The following is a 14,848-nucleotide window of genomic DNA, read 5'->3' on the forward strand; positions in this document are numbered from 1 at the left end:
TCGTCTGTTTACTTGCTTGAATGCATTCGCAGGTAGCCAGAGGTGCTCTGCACATAAGGACACATAAGAGGGTTTTCTAAGAATTACCGTATGATTTGAGCATGTAAGTCCCGCTGAAAACCTCAACTGCAACAAATATTTGTCTTCATGTGCCTTCAATTTATATAAATGTTTGCAAGCCCAAGTCGCTATTTTTTAAAAAGTAAATTATTCCTATAAAAATAACTGCAGGCAGGCTACAGTTCAGGTTCTAAAATACATTTTTAAAATACCACCGTATAAACTAGCTTCTACTCATATCACTTCAAGCATTCAACCACTTCAGTTTTCTCTTAAGACATTCTATTCTTATACACAAACCTCAATGAAATGTTCCTAAAATCATAAGTATTTGAGGTTTTGTCTATTAACACCACCAAATGCCAACTAGACATTCAACCAGAGTTTACTGGCTACTATGGCTGGAAAATGTAGTATGCTATATTTTATATAATTCTATTCAAGACTAGGTCTGCTGTGATCAGCTACCCTGATGATAGGCTTGAGATCAGACAAAATCTCTGTATTGTGTTAGGTAGGTGTGGCCAGACAAAATAACCTTTGTAATTATCTGCCTTTTCACAAAAATATGAGGAAAGCACAGAACACGCTACAGCTACACACGAACTCTCCACAACCGTCATCAGCCGAATGAATATTGATGCTGAATCAGCAAAACACTGCCAAGTAAAATTATCAGACTGTGACTCCCCAACCCTAGCTTCCCACCTCCCACTTGCACGTTTCAGATATGAGTTTTATTCCTAAACAAACCACAGCGCTGTAGTCTGCTTTACAACACTGTAAGCATGTACCCCTTCTGAAGCCCTGCACTCTTCCCTGCCCCAGCATTCACCAGAGGAAGGAAACAGAGGTCAAACGGATTCTCAAGAGAGTCATGACTTGCAGAAGCCTGCATCAGATCCTGTCCCTTGAAATCCAGTTTACAGAAAAAGTCAGGAGCATCAAAGACATTCTAGCTGGGAGAAAAAAAAAAGAAAGAAAAAAGATGAAATTCTGAACTTGCTCAGCACAGATTAATATTTTTGAGTAAGCCAGATTTGCAATCACAGCTGTCTTAGTCCAAGCTACGAAAAGCACCCACTTCTTGTATGTTTTTAACCCAAAAGCTGCAGTTCTAGGGGTGGAATAAATGTCAGTTCCACAAAATTCACAGAGCCTTCCTGCTGCCCCCTTACTCTCTTCCACACCATTTGAGTCACTTTGCCTTGAAAGTCTCCTATCTACTACACAAAACATTGTATTCTCAAGAGTCTTCTCCATCACCTCATCCACAAATGGAGGTTTGGATTCACTGAAACATAGAATAATTTAGGTTCGACAGGACCTCAGGAGGTCTATAGTCCAATCACTTGCTCACAGCTCCATCAGCTATGGGGTCAAACCAGATTGTTCCTCTCCCCACTCTCCAGTCATGTCTTGAAAACTTCTAATGATGGAGACTGCACAACCTCTCTGGGCAAAAGGCTCCAGTGCTTGACTGTCTTGAAGTTTGTCTTCGCCTCAGGTCAGAAACTCCTGTGTTATTTTACGACCACTATCTCTTGTCCTCCCACTTGACCTCAGTAAAGAGCTTGATTCCATTTTCTCGAAAACCTCTTTGCAGTCAAGGGGGGCTGCTGCTAGGCCCTCCAAAAGCCAGTTCTTCTCCAAGCTGAACAAGCCCAGTTTCCCCAGCCCTCACAGGGAAGTGCTTCAGCCCTCCGACACTGCTTAAGTCGGCAGTACTGTCTGGGTGAGGAGAAGGTTTCTGAAATTTACTCTCCACTGGCTATTACTTGTGTGCAGCAAAACGTGAAGCCCATGACCTCAACATTAATATTTCAATTTATTAAAAAAAAAAATTCTGAAAGTTTCAGTTCAGCTGTTGACTGTCAAGCTGTTTTCATTACGTCCATTATACATGGGGTTTTGCATTACTAAAATACTTTGGGGGTGAATTTTAAGCACACATACACACACATGTATATATCATGTAACTGATACTATGGACATAGTTATACTGATATAAAAGCATAGGAGGAAAGTTAATTCCCTTTTGTGGATATATATACACCTTTAAATCAACCGCATATCAGTAACACAGCTTTAACAACGTCGGTCAGGGCAGGACCGCTGATGGGTTTAGGCAAGGCCACAGGAAACATCCATACCGCAGAAGTGGGTTTTGAACATGACAGAGTAGTTATTCTGTACACTGGCTCAGATGAGGCACACCAGACAAGATCCAGCAAAGGTTCATCTTGTGGGAGAGCTAAACAAACAGGCAAGAGCGACTGACAGGTGGAAGCAAGATGAGTCAGAAAGTAAAAATGCAAAAATTATAAAAAGTAAAGATCACTATTCTCCCTCTTGAAGTGCAGCAATTGGCTGTGGGAGATTTGACAGTAAAGAGCAGCAGAGGAAAACTCTAATGAAGATGAGATTGCACTGATTTGTTCAGGATTGGCTAACACTACTGTCACTTTGAAAGTGTTTTACTAGATTTAAAAAAAAATTAATCAGATAACACTTAAAACTGTTCTACCAAGTAACAAAATATAAAGCAGCAGGAGGACTCCTTTTTTTTAAACTTTTTCTCATATCCTGTTTAGCTCAGTGCAAGAAGTTTACCACTGATTGTGTTAGGACAGACTATGACTCACTATCTGTCTAACCTAGTCTCCTAAATACTAGAATTAATATAATCTCAGATTCCTATTCTGGACAACAATCACTTTCAATCTCCTGCTGCTCACTGCTAGTGCATCAGTGCACATGGCAGTCATGCTGGGCCAAGAACAGCAGACGTTACATCTAACTGGTTTTTTCCTAAATAAAGCAACACAATCTGAAATATCGCTGGAATATCAGCCAACTTAGACAAACGTTTTCACTTATCCATCCAATGGATCTGTTCTTGAAAAAGGCACACATACATATTCTTTTGTACATGTCACAAGGCCCGGTGAACATTACTCATCTTCCAGTCTGAACACACGTTATCTGCATTTTGCTCTGTTCTTATCATGACTGCACCTGGGCGTTCAACAAACATCTCCCTAAACCACAGGAGGAAATTCCATGTTTTTTGAAAGAAAGTACACAGCCACTGAAGTCACTAGGCATAGTGGCTACAAAGGCTAACGATGCCTCCAGTCACAAGGTGACTTCACCAGAAGTCACTGCAGCTATTCAAACATTAACCTACATGACAGTGTGATGTCTGAAACAGCTTTCTTTACAGGCGTGCTTCCACTAACGTCTCATTTACATAGCCCAAGCACAGCAACCACCAACTTCATCTGCATCCAGGAAGATCAAACACTTGAACAAATCTGGTTATCATATTCCTTATGTCAGGCACTCAGAAAATGACTAATGCACAGCTAGTGACTGCGGAAAACGCAGTTCACCTGATGAACACACTTCTTATTAAAAGTATCTCAGAAGCAAGAAATAACTCCGTTTCCTCATTCTCTTCAACCGAGACCACTGTTTCCTTGCCCATATGCCAAAATCCACTCTTACTGGCATACAGTCTATGGACCTGTCAACATCCAGTGGGATGAAAAAGTAGTCTTTGAACTCACTAGTCCCTCCTAATTCCTTCCTTATTCAGCTCAGAGCAACAGCCAAAAAATCACAGAAGGCCAGATCTTGCACAAACCACACTGATGCGTTATCAGACAGAAAAAGACTGTATTGTAATCCTGTAATTTCACATGAACACACCAAATAATCGATTCTCAGTTCATTTAGTTCTGGTATTCCATTATTACTCAGTACTCAACTTTGCAACATTTTTAACACTTCTAGTTTTACATCTAAGTGCAACTTCCTAAGTCTTGGGAGGTTTTCTCCTTTTTACAAAAACCGGAAAAAAAATCAAAATTCTATTATGTAGCACTCCACTGATGGGCCATCTTCAAAGTGCTAAAGATGTAATAAAGTGTTCCCACACAGCAAGAATATGTTTTCATTTTTTAGCTTTATCAGTAAACAATGAGCAAACAACACTTTTCCCGAGTACTCAGCAAATATTCACAAGCAAGTTGATAAATGCCAAGACTCTTGACTTTAGGTCTTCTGTTGCTCAAGCAGGAAAAGCAAAGTTACTATGGCATGAAAGGAGACCATGCTCTTTTGAGCACAGATTCTTTTTCCTACCCCAGTGTGTTCCTGCTCCAGTCTTGCCACAGTCAGCCCTCTAGCTCTTCGTTCCAGTTTCACCATTCTTCTCCAACTCTAGACACCTTCACCAATAAGCCTCTTATTGCATCCTGCCAGAGTTAGCCAGAACTCTCTCCACCAACCCAAGTTTCTTTGGTGCCCCAGGAAAACATTACTCAGGAAAACCTTAATTTGAAATTCAACATAACTGGAAATAGGGTCTTGTGGCACACAGCATCTGGAAAACTCTAACATAATCCGGCCAACATTGGCAGAATCCCACAGACATTAATCAGAAAAGATTCAGCATCAGAAGCTATAGTGTATATGCATTAGTGAGAAGGGTATATCATACATTTTGCAGAATTCAAAAGATGAAATAAGTATTTAGACTCACATGCACCACTGTGTGTCTAACTAAATGTTCACCTCAAAGCAATGTGGACTGATGAATAGCCAATTCATGTGCCAGAACCATCCTAAAATGCTTTGTTACCTTTTTGTTCTGTAAAATAGTAAATAAGGTAAGGAAGAGACTACTAAGTTTGGTTTGGTTCTAGTTTTAACTGGGAATATCAAAGAAAAGATCTCAGTGGAGGTTCCCACTGGTTCCAGAAGGCTGTTAGTTTGCAAACACACCAACACGCAAAACATAATGAAAGTTGGGAGCCTAATGCAGAGGCACTGGTCAAGGAGCGGTATGCGTAACTTTTTTACTGTGTTTTTCCTTTATCTTAGTTCTCCACCCCCCCATTCCCTCCGTTCACCTTCCTCATCGTTCCACCACCCCAAACTAATAATTAGAGATTTAAAGTAGTAACAATTTCTGTTCTTTGGTGCCCTCTACGGGACAGATCTCTGCAAGAGAAAGTTTGCAGAAAGAAACCACAGCCTTCTCCCTCCCAGAGGAAAGAGCACAGGGCAATGTAAACCAAATACCCTTGAAAGTGGAACTTCTGAGTTGCTGATGACTTTCATTCATTCACAGGGTACAAGTCGCGGGTCCCCGCAGCCACTGCTTTTGCAGACATTGATTTCCTGTAAGATCTTTCAACTCTTCTTCAAGAAAGACGTAACAAGTTTGCTGAAAAGGTCTATTTTTTTTTTCAGAATCTCCAAAAGCCCAGGTCAATAAGTGTTCAGTTTCATCTTTTGCTTAAGGTCACAATACACATATAACAACTTGTTGATCAGACATATATTTGATAGGAAAAATGTCAATTAAAACTCAAATTATAAAGGGTGCAATAAAAATCCACACTTCAGAAGGCCAGCAAAAGGACATCACATGTAAAAAAACATTTTTAGGTACTGAGATAGATTGTGACAGTGAGACTGTAGTTTTTGAGATTGTTTTTTTTTTTTCGTGCCCAAGATGCAAATTACAGAGCATCCAGCTTCCAAATACACAAACTCATCTCATCTTGACAGGATCTTCATCTGCAGAACTCAGAATAGTTGTTAAACACAATATAAATTCTCATCTCCAAGGGGAGGAAACTTGCTGTTTTCTATGTACTAACTGCCCAAGGGGACACTCTTCTTCCTAATTAAAGTAAGTTAAGCTATGCTACAACACCCTCGTTCTACCTTTGGCGTAGAATAAGAGTCCATATGGATGATTAACGCTCATTAACCTGCCATACCTTATTGCTCACCAACTTCACTAATTACAGAAGCACACGTTTGGATACAGGCTCAGATTCATCCTCATTAGCTTTAAGTCAAGTGACTAACCATGGTTTTACGAGCAGAAAACAACAGAGAACATTGGTGGAATCCCGGCATCTTAATAAGCCCATGGAGAAGAGAGCACCACAAGCTCAAGTGCCTGTGACTCCCGTCTGAGCAGCCAACCCACGCTGGCTGACCGCCCGGGGACTGCCTGGTCAGACAGACAAACTGTCAACTGCAACTGCCAAATGTGCCAGAGAAAGGGCCAGCAGACACCAGGGACCCCGTCAACAGAAAATTCTCCACTAATGAGAAAAGGAATCACAGAATGGCAGGGGCTGGAAGGGACCTCTGGGGATCATCCAGCCCAACCCTCCTGCCAAAACAGGGTCACCTACAGCAGGCTGCACAGGACCTCGTCCAGGTGACTTTTGAATATCTCCAGAGAAGGAGACTCCATAACCCCCTTGGGCACCCTGTTCCAGTGCTCCGTCACCCTCAGACTAAAGCAGTTCTTCCTCATGTTCAGACGGAACTTCCTATGCTTCAGTTTGTGCCCGTTGCCCCTTGTCCTGTCGCTGGGCACAAGAAGAGCTTAGAAGAACTGGAGAAAGAGACACAAACAACATGAACAAAAGCAGGAGTAGCTGTCATGATAGGCATGGTTTTGTTTGCTTTTGTCAGTGATGGATGGTTCTGAGGGAGAAAAGGGATAGCTGAGTTTTATTGAAAGGTCTGGGGGTTGCTTGGGAAGTGCATAGGCATTTGTGGTTGTGGGGATTCATTTGAAATTTTTAATTGACTTTTTCATAAAATTAATTGACTTTTTCATAATATGGCATGACGAAATATTTGACCTTTAGGCACCCTTAAATAAATCAGCTTGCACAAATGAATCACAGTGTTTTTCTAATAACTAATATCCAATCTATTTAAAAATCTGTAACATATTGAAATGTGTTTCCATATAATACTACACATTATATATGTAATACTATTTATAGTAAAATACAAGAAATGCTATATGAGCAGTGCTACTTTATATTTTCATTAATAACACAGATGATGTAGTAAGCAGGGTTTAAACATCTATTCCAGATGGAAAGTGAAAGAACATTGAAGAAGGATTAAAATTCAACCTTGAGAACTGTTAAAAACCAATCTGGTAAGGAAAAATAAAGGATTCTATAGGTAAGCAGAAACCATCTGTACAGAACCTGATGAGGTTCAACAAAGGCAAATGCAGGGTCCTGCACCTGGGGAGGAACAACCCCATGCACCAGTACAGGCTTGGGGCGGACCCGCTGGAGAGCAGCTCTGCAGAGAGGGACCTGGGTGTCCTGGTGGACGACAGGTTAACCATGAGCCAGCAGTGTGCCCTGGCTGCCAAGAAAGCCAATGGGATCCTGGGGTGCATCAAGAAGAGTATGGCCAGCAGGACGAGGGAGGTTCTCCTTCCCCTCTACACTGCCCTGGTGAGGCCTCATCTGGAGTACTCTGTCCAGTTCTGGGCTCCCCACTTCAAGAAAGATGAGGAGCTACTGGAGAGAGTCCAGCGGAGGGCTACAAGGATGATGAGGGGACTGAAACATCTCCCCTACAAGGAGAGGCTGAGGGAGCTGGGCTTGTTTAGCCTGAAGAAGAGAAGGCTGAGAGGGGACCTAATAGATGCTTATAAATATCTGAAGGGTGGGTATCAGGAGGATGCGGCCAAGCTCTTTTCAGTGGTGCCCAGTGACAGGACAAGGGGCAATGGGCACAAACTGAGGCACAGGAAGTTCCGTCTGAACATGAGGAAGAACTTCTTCCCTCTGAGGGTGACGGAGCCCTGGAACAGGCTGCCCAGGGAGGTTGTGGAGTCTCCTTCTCTGGAGATATTCAAGACCCGCCTGGACAAGGTCCTGTGCAGCCTGCTGTAGGTGACCCTGCTTCGGCAGGAGGGTTGGACTAGATGACCCACAGAGGTCCCTTCCAACCCCTACTATTCTGTGATTCTGTGATTCTGTGAAAGAAGAACCAGAAGAACTGCCTAGAACGCAGATCTGTAGTAAAGGATCGAGAGATCGCAGTGGATCACAAGTCATTCCTGACTTAGCAATGACATGCTCCTGCAAAACGACCATTATACTGAAGTGGCAAGTCTGGAACATGATCTGCAAGACCTGTGAAATAACCTTTCAGCTCTGTTGGTCACAAGCCAAACTTCAGCTAGAGTAGCATAACCAGGTTCAGGGATAAAACTTCGAAAAAAAGAGAGAGATGTGACCAACTGCAGAGCGTTCACAGAAAAGTAATAAGAATTATCAGATTCTATAATATTCAAAATACAAAAATATTCAAAAACATAAAAGGTACTCACAAATACAAAAGAATCAATTACTTATAGCTAGAACATGATATAAAGGACTTACAACACCATTAAGACATTTTAAGCTTCTACAAAGAAGCTGCCTAACAGATACAAAAGCAGTGGAACTGACTACTGAGGCAGGTGTGGAAACTTCAATGTCAGGCTTTTTTAAAAATACAAAACAGGATTGGTTTAGATACAACGGATTCTGTGGCAGATGAGATCATTCCAGAAAAGGGAAGAGACTAAACAAGAACCAAAGAAAGATTCCAGTGACATGAAAAGGGAAAAATATGCCCAGGAGGTCAAGGGAGAAAGAGGAAGTCAGCAGCTGGTCTGGCAAAAAAAAAAATAATTGAGCGACAACTGGCTCCTAGACCAGTTTCAGCCTTATTTTCTATCATTTCCACAATTAATTTTTAAATTCCACAAACAAATTAGAGGGCACTGAAGCCACAAACACTTGCAGCACAAGATCTGAATTTAGTTCACCTTGCACACTGCTCCTTTTTACTAAAAGCTCTTCTGGGGAAACCGCAGTAGAACCCATTCTGTGCATCTCTCAACTTCACATTTTACAAGTAGTTCAGTTGGTCTTTATAAGGATAGGAAATATAAGTGAGGAAAAAATAATCTAAAACCATAACTGTTTCAACACAGTAACATTACTCACTTGTTTCACATTTTCTGCCAAGAACACAACATAAACGCTACAAAATCCCAGCTGTGTTATCACCAGGAAAAAGTCAACAATATACCTGAGAAAGGAGAAAAAAAAAAAAAACCAAACACACATTATACTTAGGATCCAAACAACGAACCCATTTCTACCTAATACAGAATTACTACTCTTTTTACAGTAGTGAAAATACTAGATTCCAATGCCACATTAATCTCACAAGCACTGCAATGCAGGTTCCTCTCACAGTGAAACAGGGTGGGTTTACACGTTTGTTTTTTAAGGTAACATTGAGGAGGCATCATAGTTTCTCAGGAAAAAAAAAAAAAAGGGACTCATATTTTAAAGTGGCATAAAATGAAATTCAAAGACGTAACTGTGGTACAAATACAAACAACAGACATCTGCATTCAATGCAGATATAAATTCTGCTGGGGTCTGTTAGCCCCTGACAGAGCAGGCTGCAAACAGGACCAGAGATGAATGTCTCACACGGTCTAAGTTATGTAAGTTTTAGCAATTCAAGATAACAAACATTTTCACATCTTACTAAGTGGATCTGTATCAATGTATCCACATACACATTCAGATGCTGGATCTCAGTGAAAAAACACTCTGAACTATGGTTCAGACTGGTTTTGAATAATGTTATACACAACGTGGCCTGAAGACACGCTGTAATGAAACCCTCTGCCAGAGTCAGGCATACGGCAGAGACCTGCCTCAGAGAACGGATTTGCTGCGGCACAGCGTCTCTGGAAATCAAATTGCTTTTTCTGGCCTGTAACACTTTGGTGCATTACAGAATTGTCATTATATTTCACTACAAACCAATTTTCCCTCTAATTGAGCTCTACTCCATTGCTATGAAGTCATCACAATAGATCTCAAAAGACTAGCTCACCGATTTCTTATTCAAAACAAAGTAATAGCAAAAACACGTGATGCAAGACACTGCATCCTTGAAAACAACAAGACCCAAAAAAATCCTTCCTCGAGTGAGGCGAAAAAAACCACTTTAACGCTGGACAACATTTCTGACTTTTTGAGTTTCACTACTGTGTAGTCATACCATAAACTCCAAAACAGCTACACAGCAAGAAATGGCACAGAAAAAATAATGGTCTTTTAAAAAAGAGGGATAAAGTATTTAAGAGAGGCAACAAGCTATTAATATTTGTATGTCATTATTGCAAACTATAGTAAATATTTCTCCATTATTTGCATGTTATATTTAAACAGGAATCAAAGAATCGCTTTGCTTCCTTTCAGAATAAATATATTAAGTAATTCACATTTGCAGTGTCAAACTGCTTAAAGAGTGAATTCTGCAGAGAAATGTGTTTATGGTAAAAGAGCATGAAAATTTCAATTACGTTACTACATTCAACAGTACAGAATGCATTGCTGGTTATACCACATCTCTTCCTACATTACTAAACAGAATTCTTTTCTTCACAGCTCCTGTAGACCTGAAAACTGAAAGGCCGAACAGAGACACTCCCCAGTCCTCCCATGTCACCACTACCAGTCGGCTGCAGGAAATAACACTGCATAAAAATACCTCAAGTACAGAGAACACATTGTTAAAGCAAGTAACAACTTAGTAAAAAGGGAATCTCCTAATGACTCCCAAGTGTGGCCATTAATTTTTAATAATTAATTTATTAAATTAAAATCTAATGGAAACTTACCGTCCCCAAGAAGCTCGCTTCTGAAGAGCGGTCAGAGGCCCCACTTCCATAGCATAACTAACTGTATCGCTATAGCCCAGTGAGGATTTCTTCATCCTGAAATCGAAGAGTAAAGAAAGAACAGAGTTACTAGAAACTATGAGGGCCTAGATCCCAACCTTGAAAATGCAGGTGGCCTCCCAGGATTATAACAAGCAGTCACCTGTGGCACCATTCTGCGGCTGCTGAATTTCAAAGGTATGGTTAGGGCTGCTTTTCCCCAGGAAGGGCTATTCGGCACTCTACAAGCATGTGAACCACAGTGCTGCTTCTCCCTAACTCACCAGTACTAAATCAGTTTCTTACAGAACAACTTCCTTGATAAATTAGTCCAAAATTGGATTCTTATAATATCAGCTTAAGAAATTCATCTCAAATCTGAAAGTCACAAAGAACTTCAACAGGATTCAACAGATTTTCCTGGACAAGCAGTCAACCACAATTGGTTCAGTGATCCTAGTTTTACGTACATCTTCACAGGCCATTCAAAACTACAGAGAAAAAAGCGAAGAATTCAGGAATCACAGGATCCCTTCACAGTACAGTATCACATTAAACTGGTAAGATAGTTTTACCAGCTACAGGGACACGAGCAGTTTTGCGTTTTATTCAGTTCAAAAACTTCATTGCACTTTTTAAATATGAGACCCTCCCACTGCTTTAACACCTGACAGTAAGATAAAAATGTTTAATACAAGTCACCATTAATCAAAATACTCTATCAGTCATATTTGAATGATTGCTTCCACCCAGTATGGTACACCTCGCTTGGAGGAGTGTCTAGTGTTTATCTGCTCACTAGCATCATTTTAACAGATTCCTTCAGCTCTACAGCTTTGAAGAATCAAGTTGTCACAATCCAAAGAGACAGAGCTCGCATATAAGCATGAAAACCATTAACAGCAATTCTTAGTTTACTTTTTATTCCTATAAAGTACTTATAAACTGGCTGTTTATAAAGTGGACACTTTTCAATGCTATGATGATTCAGAAGCTACGAAGAAAGCTATGAAGATAAAGAAGGGCTAACAGACAGAAGCTAGGCAATCAAAACTGCATCAAGAAATATCTGATTATTTGCCAGCAAAGACAGGGAACAGGACACTGGGCAACACAAGTTAAACCAACTTTATTTTGTGTATGAGAAGAGAACAAATATTTTTTCAATGTATTAAAGCAGTGTTGGGCAAAGCATAGCTATCATTTATAGTCGCACGATAAGAATCTTGAGAGTCGTTTCTTTCAAGTACAAGATTCTGAACTGAAAAGAAGAAACTGCTACAGCATTCAGGATGTTCTGTAGGCCAAAAATCAGAAACAGAAAAGAAGAAAGAAAAAAAATAATACTCAAACTCAGCAACAGAATGAGTAGTTCCACATTTACCTCTGACATAGACAGTGGCTGCAACGTACCAAGATGTGCATACAATGAACAGATATCACTCCGATGAACACAAGGCTGACTGGTCCAACCTGGCATGGAAAAAAAAAGGAGCATATGGGAGATAAACAGAATTTTTCATTAAAATATGCTGGTGGAAAATCTTTACATGCAAAAATTTCACACTGTGGCACAGTAAAAATTTTATGCAACTGGATTTTTTTTTTTTCCCCCCTCTCAGCGGGATTTGCTGCTGATGCTTTATAGCATTCCTTACTTTTAGTTCACTACTTGACAGAAGGCCTCTCAGGGGCGATCAAGCCACAAATACCAAATGGGTGTGAACAACTTCACTCCTCTAACAGCTTCATTAAATATTTGTCAAAAAAAATTGTCAAGAGAAAAGAATGCATATACTATTTCCCTTATATTAGTAGACCTGATGTGCAGTGTAAAAAAAAAAAAAAAAACCACCACAATACTGACAACTTCTACTATTACAAGTTATAGATAATTTTCAAAAAAAATAATTTGCTTCAGAGTAGAAGAAGAGACGAGGAGAAGTCTGGACAAAGATAAGACAAACCCATAATAACAATTCCCCTGAGACACCACAGGAGTTTGAATGAATCAATATCTTTCTTTCTTTTCATGACAAAGTTTGTTTTCACCAGAAAAAGACTTTGGCTAAGTAAAATTACAATACATGCTATAAACTCTTGAGGGTGAAGTAGTAAATTCAAAGGAAAAAAAAAAAAAAAAAAAACCACCTCTCAAACTGCAGTTCTAACTTCACCAGACTAAAAAATAGAACACAACTCTGTTGAAGTTGGTAGTGACAAACAAAAAGTATCAAGATTTTTTTTTTTCAGGCTCAGACACATATCTGTAGATCTTTCAAGATAATTTTTGTTATCTATGGAAAATAATTGAATTCTTACCACAATGCCAGCATTTTTTATTGCAAGTGGAAGACCAAGAAGCCCAGTTCCAATGTTTCCCTTGAGGAGGTGCGTAAGTGTTTGTATAAACCTGATGATAAAAATATAAAAAGTCACATTAGAAAGACACTGAGATGTGGGGAGGGGGAGAACAAAAAGCAAAACCACTCTCTGTGTCATTTATTAATAAAGGGATAAACTGTGAGATTCAACTACGTCAAGGTGGTCAGGCTACTTTAAGGAAGGTCCAGCACATTCAAACAATGTTCTTATTCATCTTTAAATGTATGTTCTGTTTGAGAAAGCTCACAAGTCTGATCTTCAGTTCCTTCCTCCAGCTTGTGAAAGCTTATTTTCTGCGAAATTTTAATGGCCTTTTGCCTCAAAGTCAAAATTACCAAGTTTCATCAATACTATTTCAGAATCAGTAACATTCAAAACAATTACCAGCTGCAAATCACAAGTCTGACAGCCAAAGCTTTATCAAAAAGAAAGAAAAACCTTTACAAATTCTTCTAATTAAACTTTAGCAAATGGAATCTTTCCAAAGTCTTCTGAAGTTTCTTTAGGAAAAAATAAAATCAATCAAAACCTTCTTTAAACAGTGAAACAGTGCTTGGATTTTGAGTGACCCAGTCACTTTACAAATGGACTCCTTGGAATATTTTATGGCCAGCACATCGTTAGCTTCCAACGAGCAAAGAACCTACTCAAAATAGGTTGTTTTTTGGCAGAACTATGCAAAGTCCTGATGTATAATCAGAAAACCGCAGGTGTAAGAAAACACCTTAAGAGTTCACTAAACTACTCATGAGAAACAAGCCAGGGGCAACAAATTGTAAAAAGCTGATACTTAAGAGTAATACATACGTAATGCCTTCTCCATTCTCAAGCTGGTAATGCTTCTCAACTGACGGGAAATTATTTTCACGCTCTTCATCCGAGACACCATCCGAATTTTGTTCATCAATTAAAGGCTTCATTACTTCCATGTCTGTACAAGAGTTAACACTACATTAGCATTAGAAACAAACTTACAGTTTAGAAGTAAAATATGACTCCAACTTCTCATGCTGTGAGGTTTACTTGTCTTTCTAACTATAAAGCTGATTTAGGCAGATAGATACGCACAGCACAAGATTGCACAGAAAATTCTCTCTCTTTCGTAGGAATCATAGAATCATAGAAAGTTTTGGGTCGGAAGGGACCCCTAGAGGTCATCTAGTCCAACTCCCCCGCAGCAAGCAGGGACACCGCTAACTAGATCAGGTTGCTCAGAGCCCTGTCCAACCTGGTCTTGAATGTTTCCAGGGATGGGGCCTCCACTACCTCTCTGGGCAACCCGTTCCAGTGTTTCACCACCCTCATTGTAAAGAATTTCTTCCTTATATCGAGCTTAAACCTACCCTGTTTTAGTTTAAAACCATTACCCCTCGTCCTGTCAAGTTCAAGTGGCACATCATCTCATTATCATCACTATCATAGCCAAACACTACAGTTTTTCATCAAGAAAAACAACTTGATATCATCAAAATGTTGATGGTTTAGATCATTCTGCAAGCTAATACAACATAAAGCAAAACAGAAAAGTCATGCATTGTTACAAAAGGATGAGATTCATCCTACCCACCATTAGCTACTGCAAAACTAAAACTAAATATTTAGTTTACTCTCCTCAGCAGTGAGCAAGGGCACTCCCCAGAGTCATCACACCCTAAAACAGACAGGTAAGAGAGGTACCACAGAAGATGTCTCCAGTCACTGGCGAGACAATCAAGATAAAGGAGTTCGGCTGCATGCTTTGAAAGCTACAGTTTCCTGAACCTTTTAAAGTACCATAAACTGCCACTGCAGCCAACAAATGCAGTTGCACCACCC

At 40.0% G+C, this 14,848-nt stretch overlaps 1 protein-coding gene across 4 annotated transcripts in view; it reads right to left on the reverse strand.

Annotated features, from left to right (window-relative positions):
- Window positions 1–14,848, reverse strand: part of SLC36A4 (solute carrier family 36 member 4) — a 123,521-nt gene that overhangs the window by 94,261 nt on the left and 14,412 nt on the right. For 3 of the 4 annotated variants that reach the window (XM_075417302.1, XM_075417310.1, XM_075417318.1), the window contains exons 2-6: window positions 13,841–13,964; window positions 12,971–13,061; window positions 12,033–12,121; window positions 10,610–10,705; window positions 8,910–8,994 (exon numbers count right to left, since the gene is read on the reverse strand). In XM_075417302.1, the coding sequence (XP_075273417.1) occupies window positions 8,910–8,994; window positions 10,610–10,705; window positions 12,033–12,121; window positions 12,971–13,061; window positions 13,841–13,964 (485 nt within the window). Of the gene's footprint in view, window positions 1–8,909; window positions 8,995–10,609; window positions 10,706–12,032; window positions 12,122–12,970; window positions 13,062–13,840; window positions 13,965–14,848 lie in introns of those variants that run through there. The other variant, XM_075417323.1, reaches the window with a different exon arrangement.

Source organism: Opisthocomus hoazin, chromosome 1 (genome assembly GCF_030867145.1).
Source record: "Opisthocomus hoazin isolate bOpiHoa1 chromosome 1, bOpiHoa1.hap1, whole genome shotgun sequence".
Taxonomy (NCBI): Eukaryota; Metazoa; Chordata; class Aves; order Opisthocomiformes; family Opisthocomidae; genus Opisthocomus; species Opisthocomus hoazin.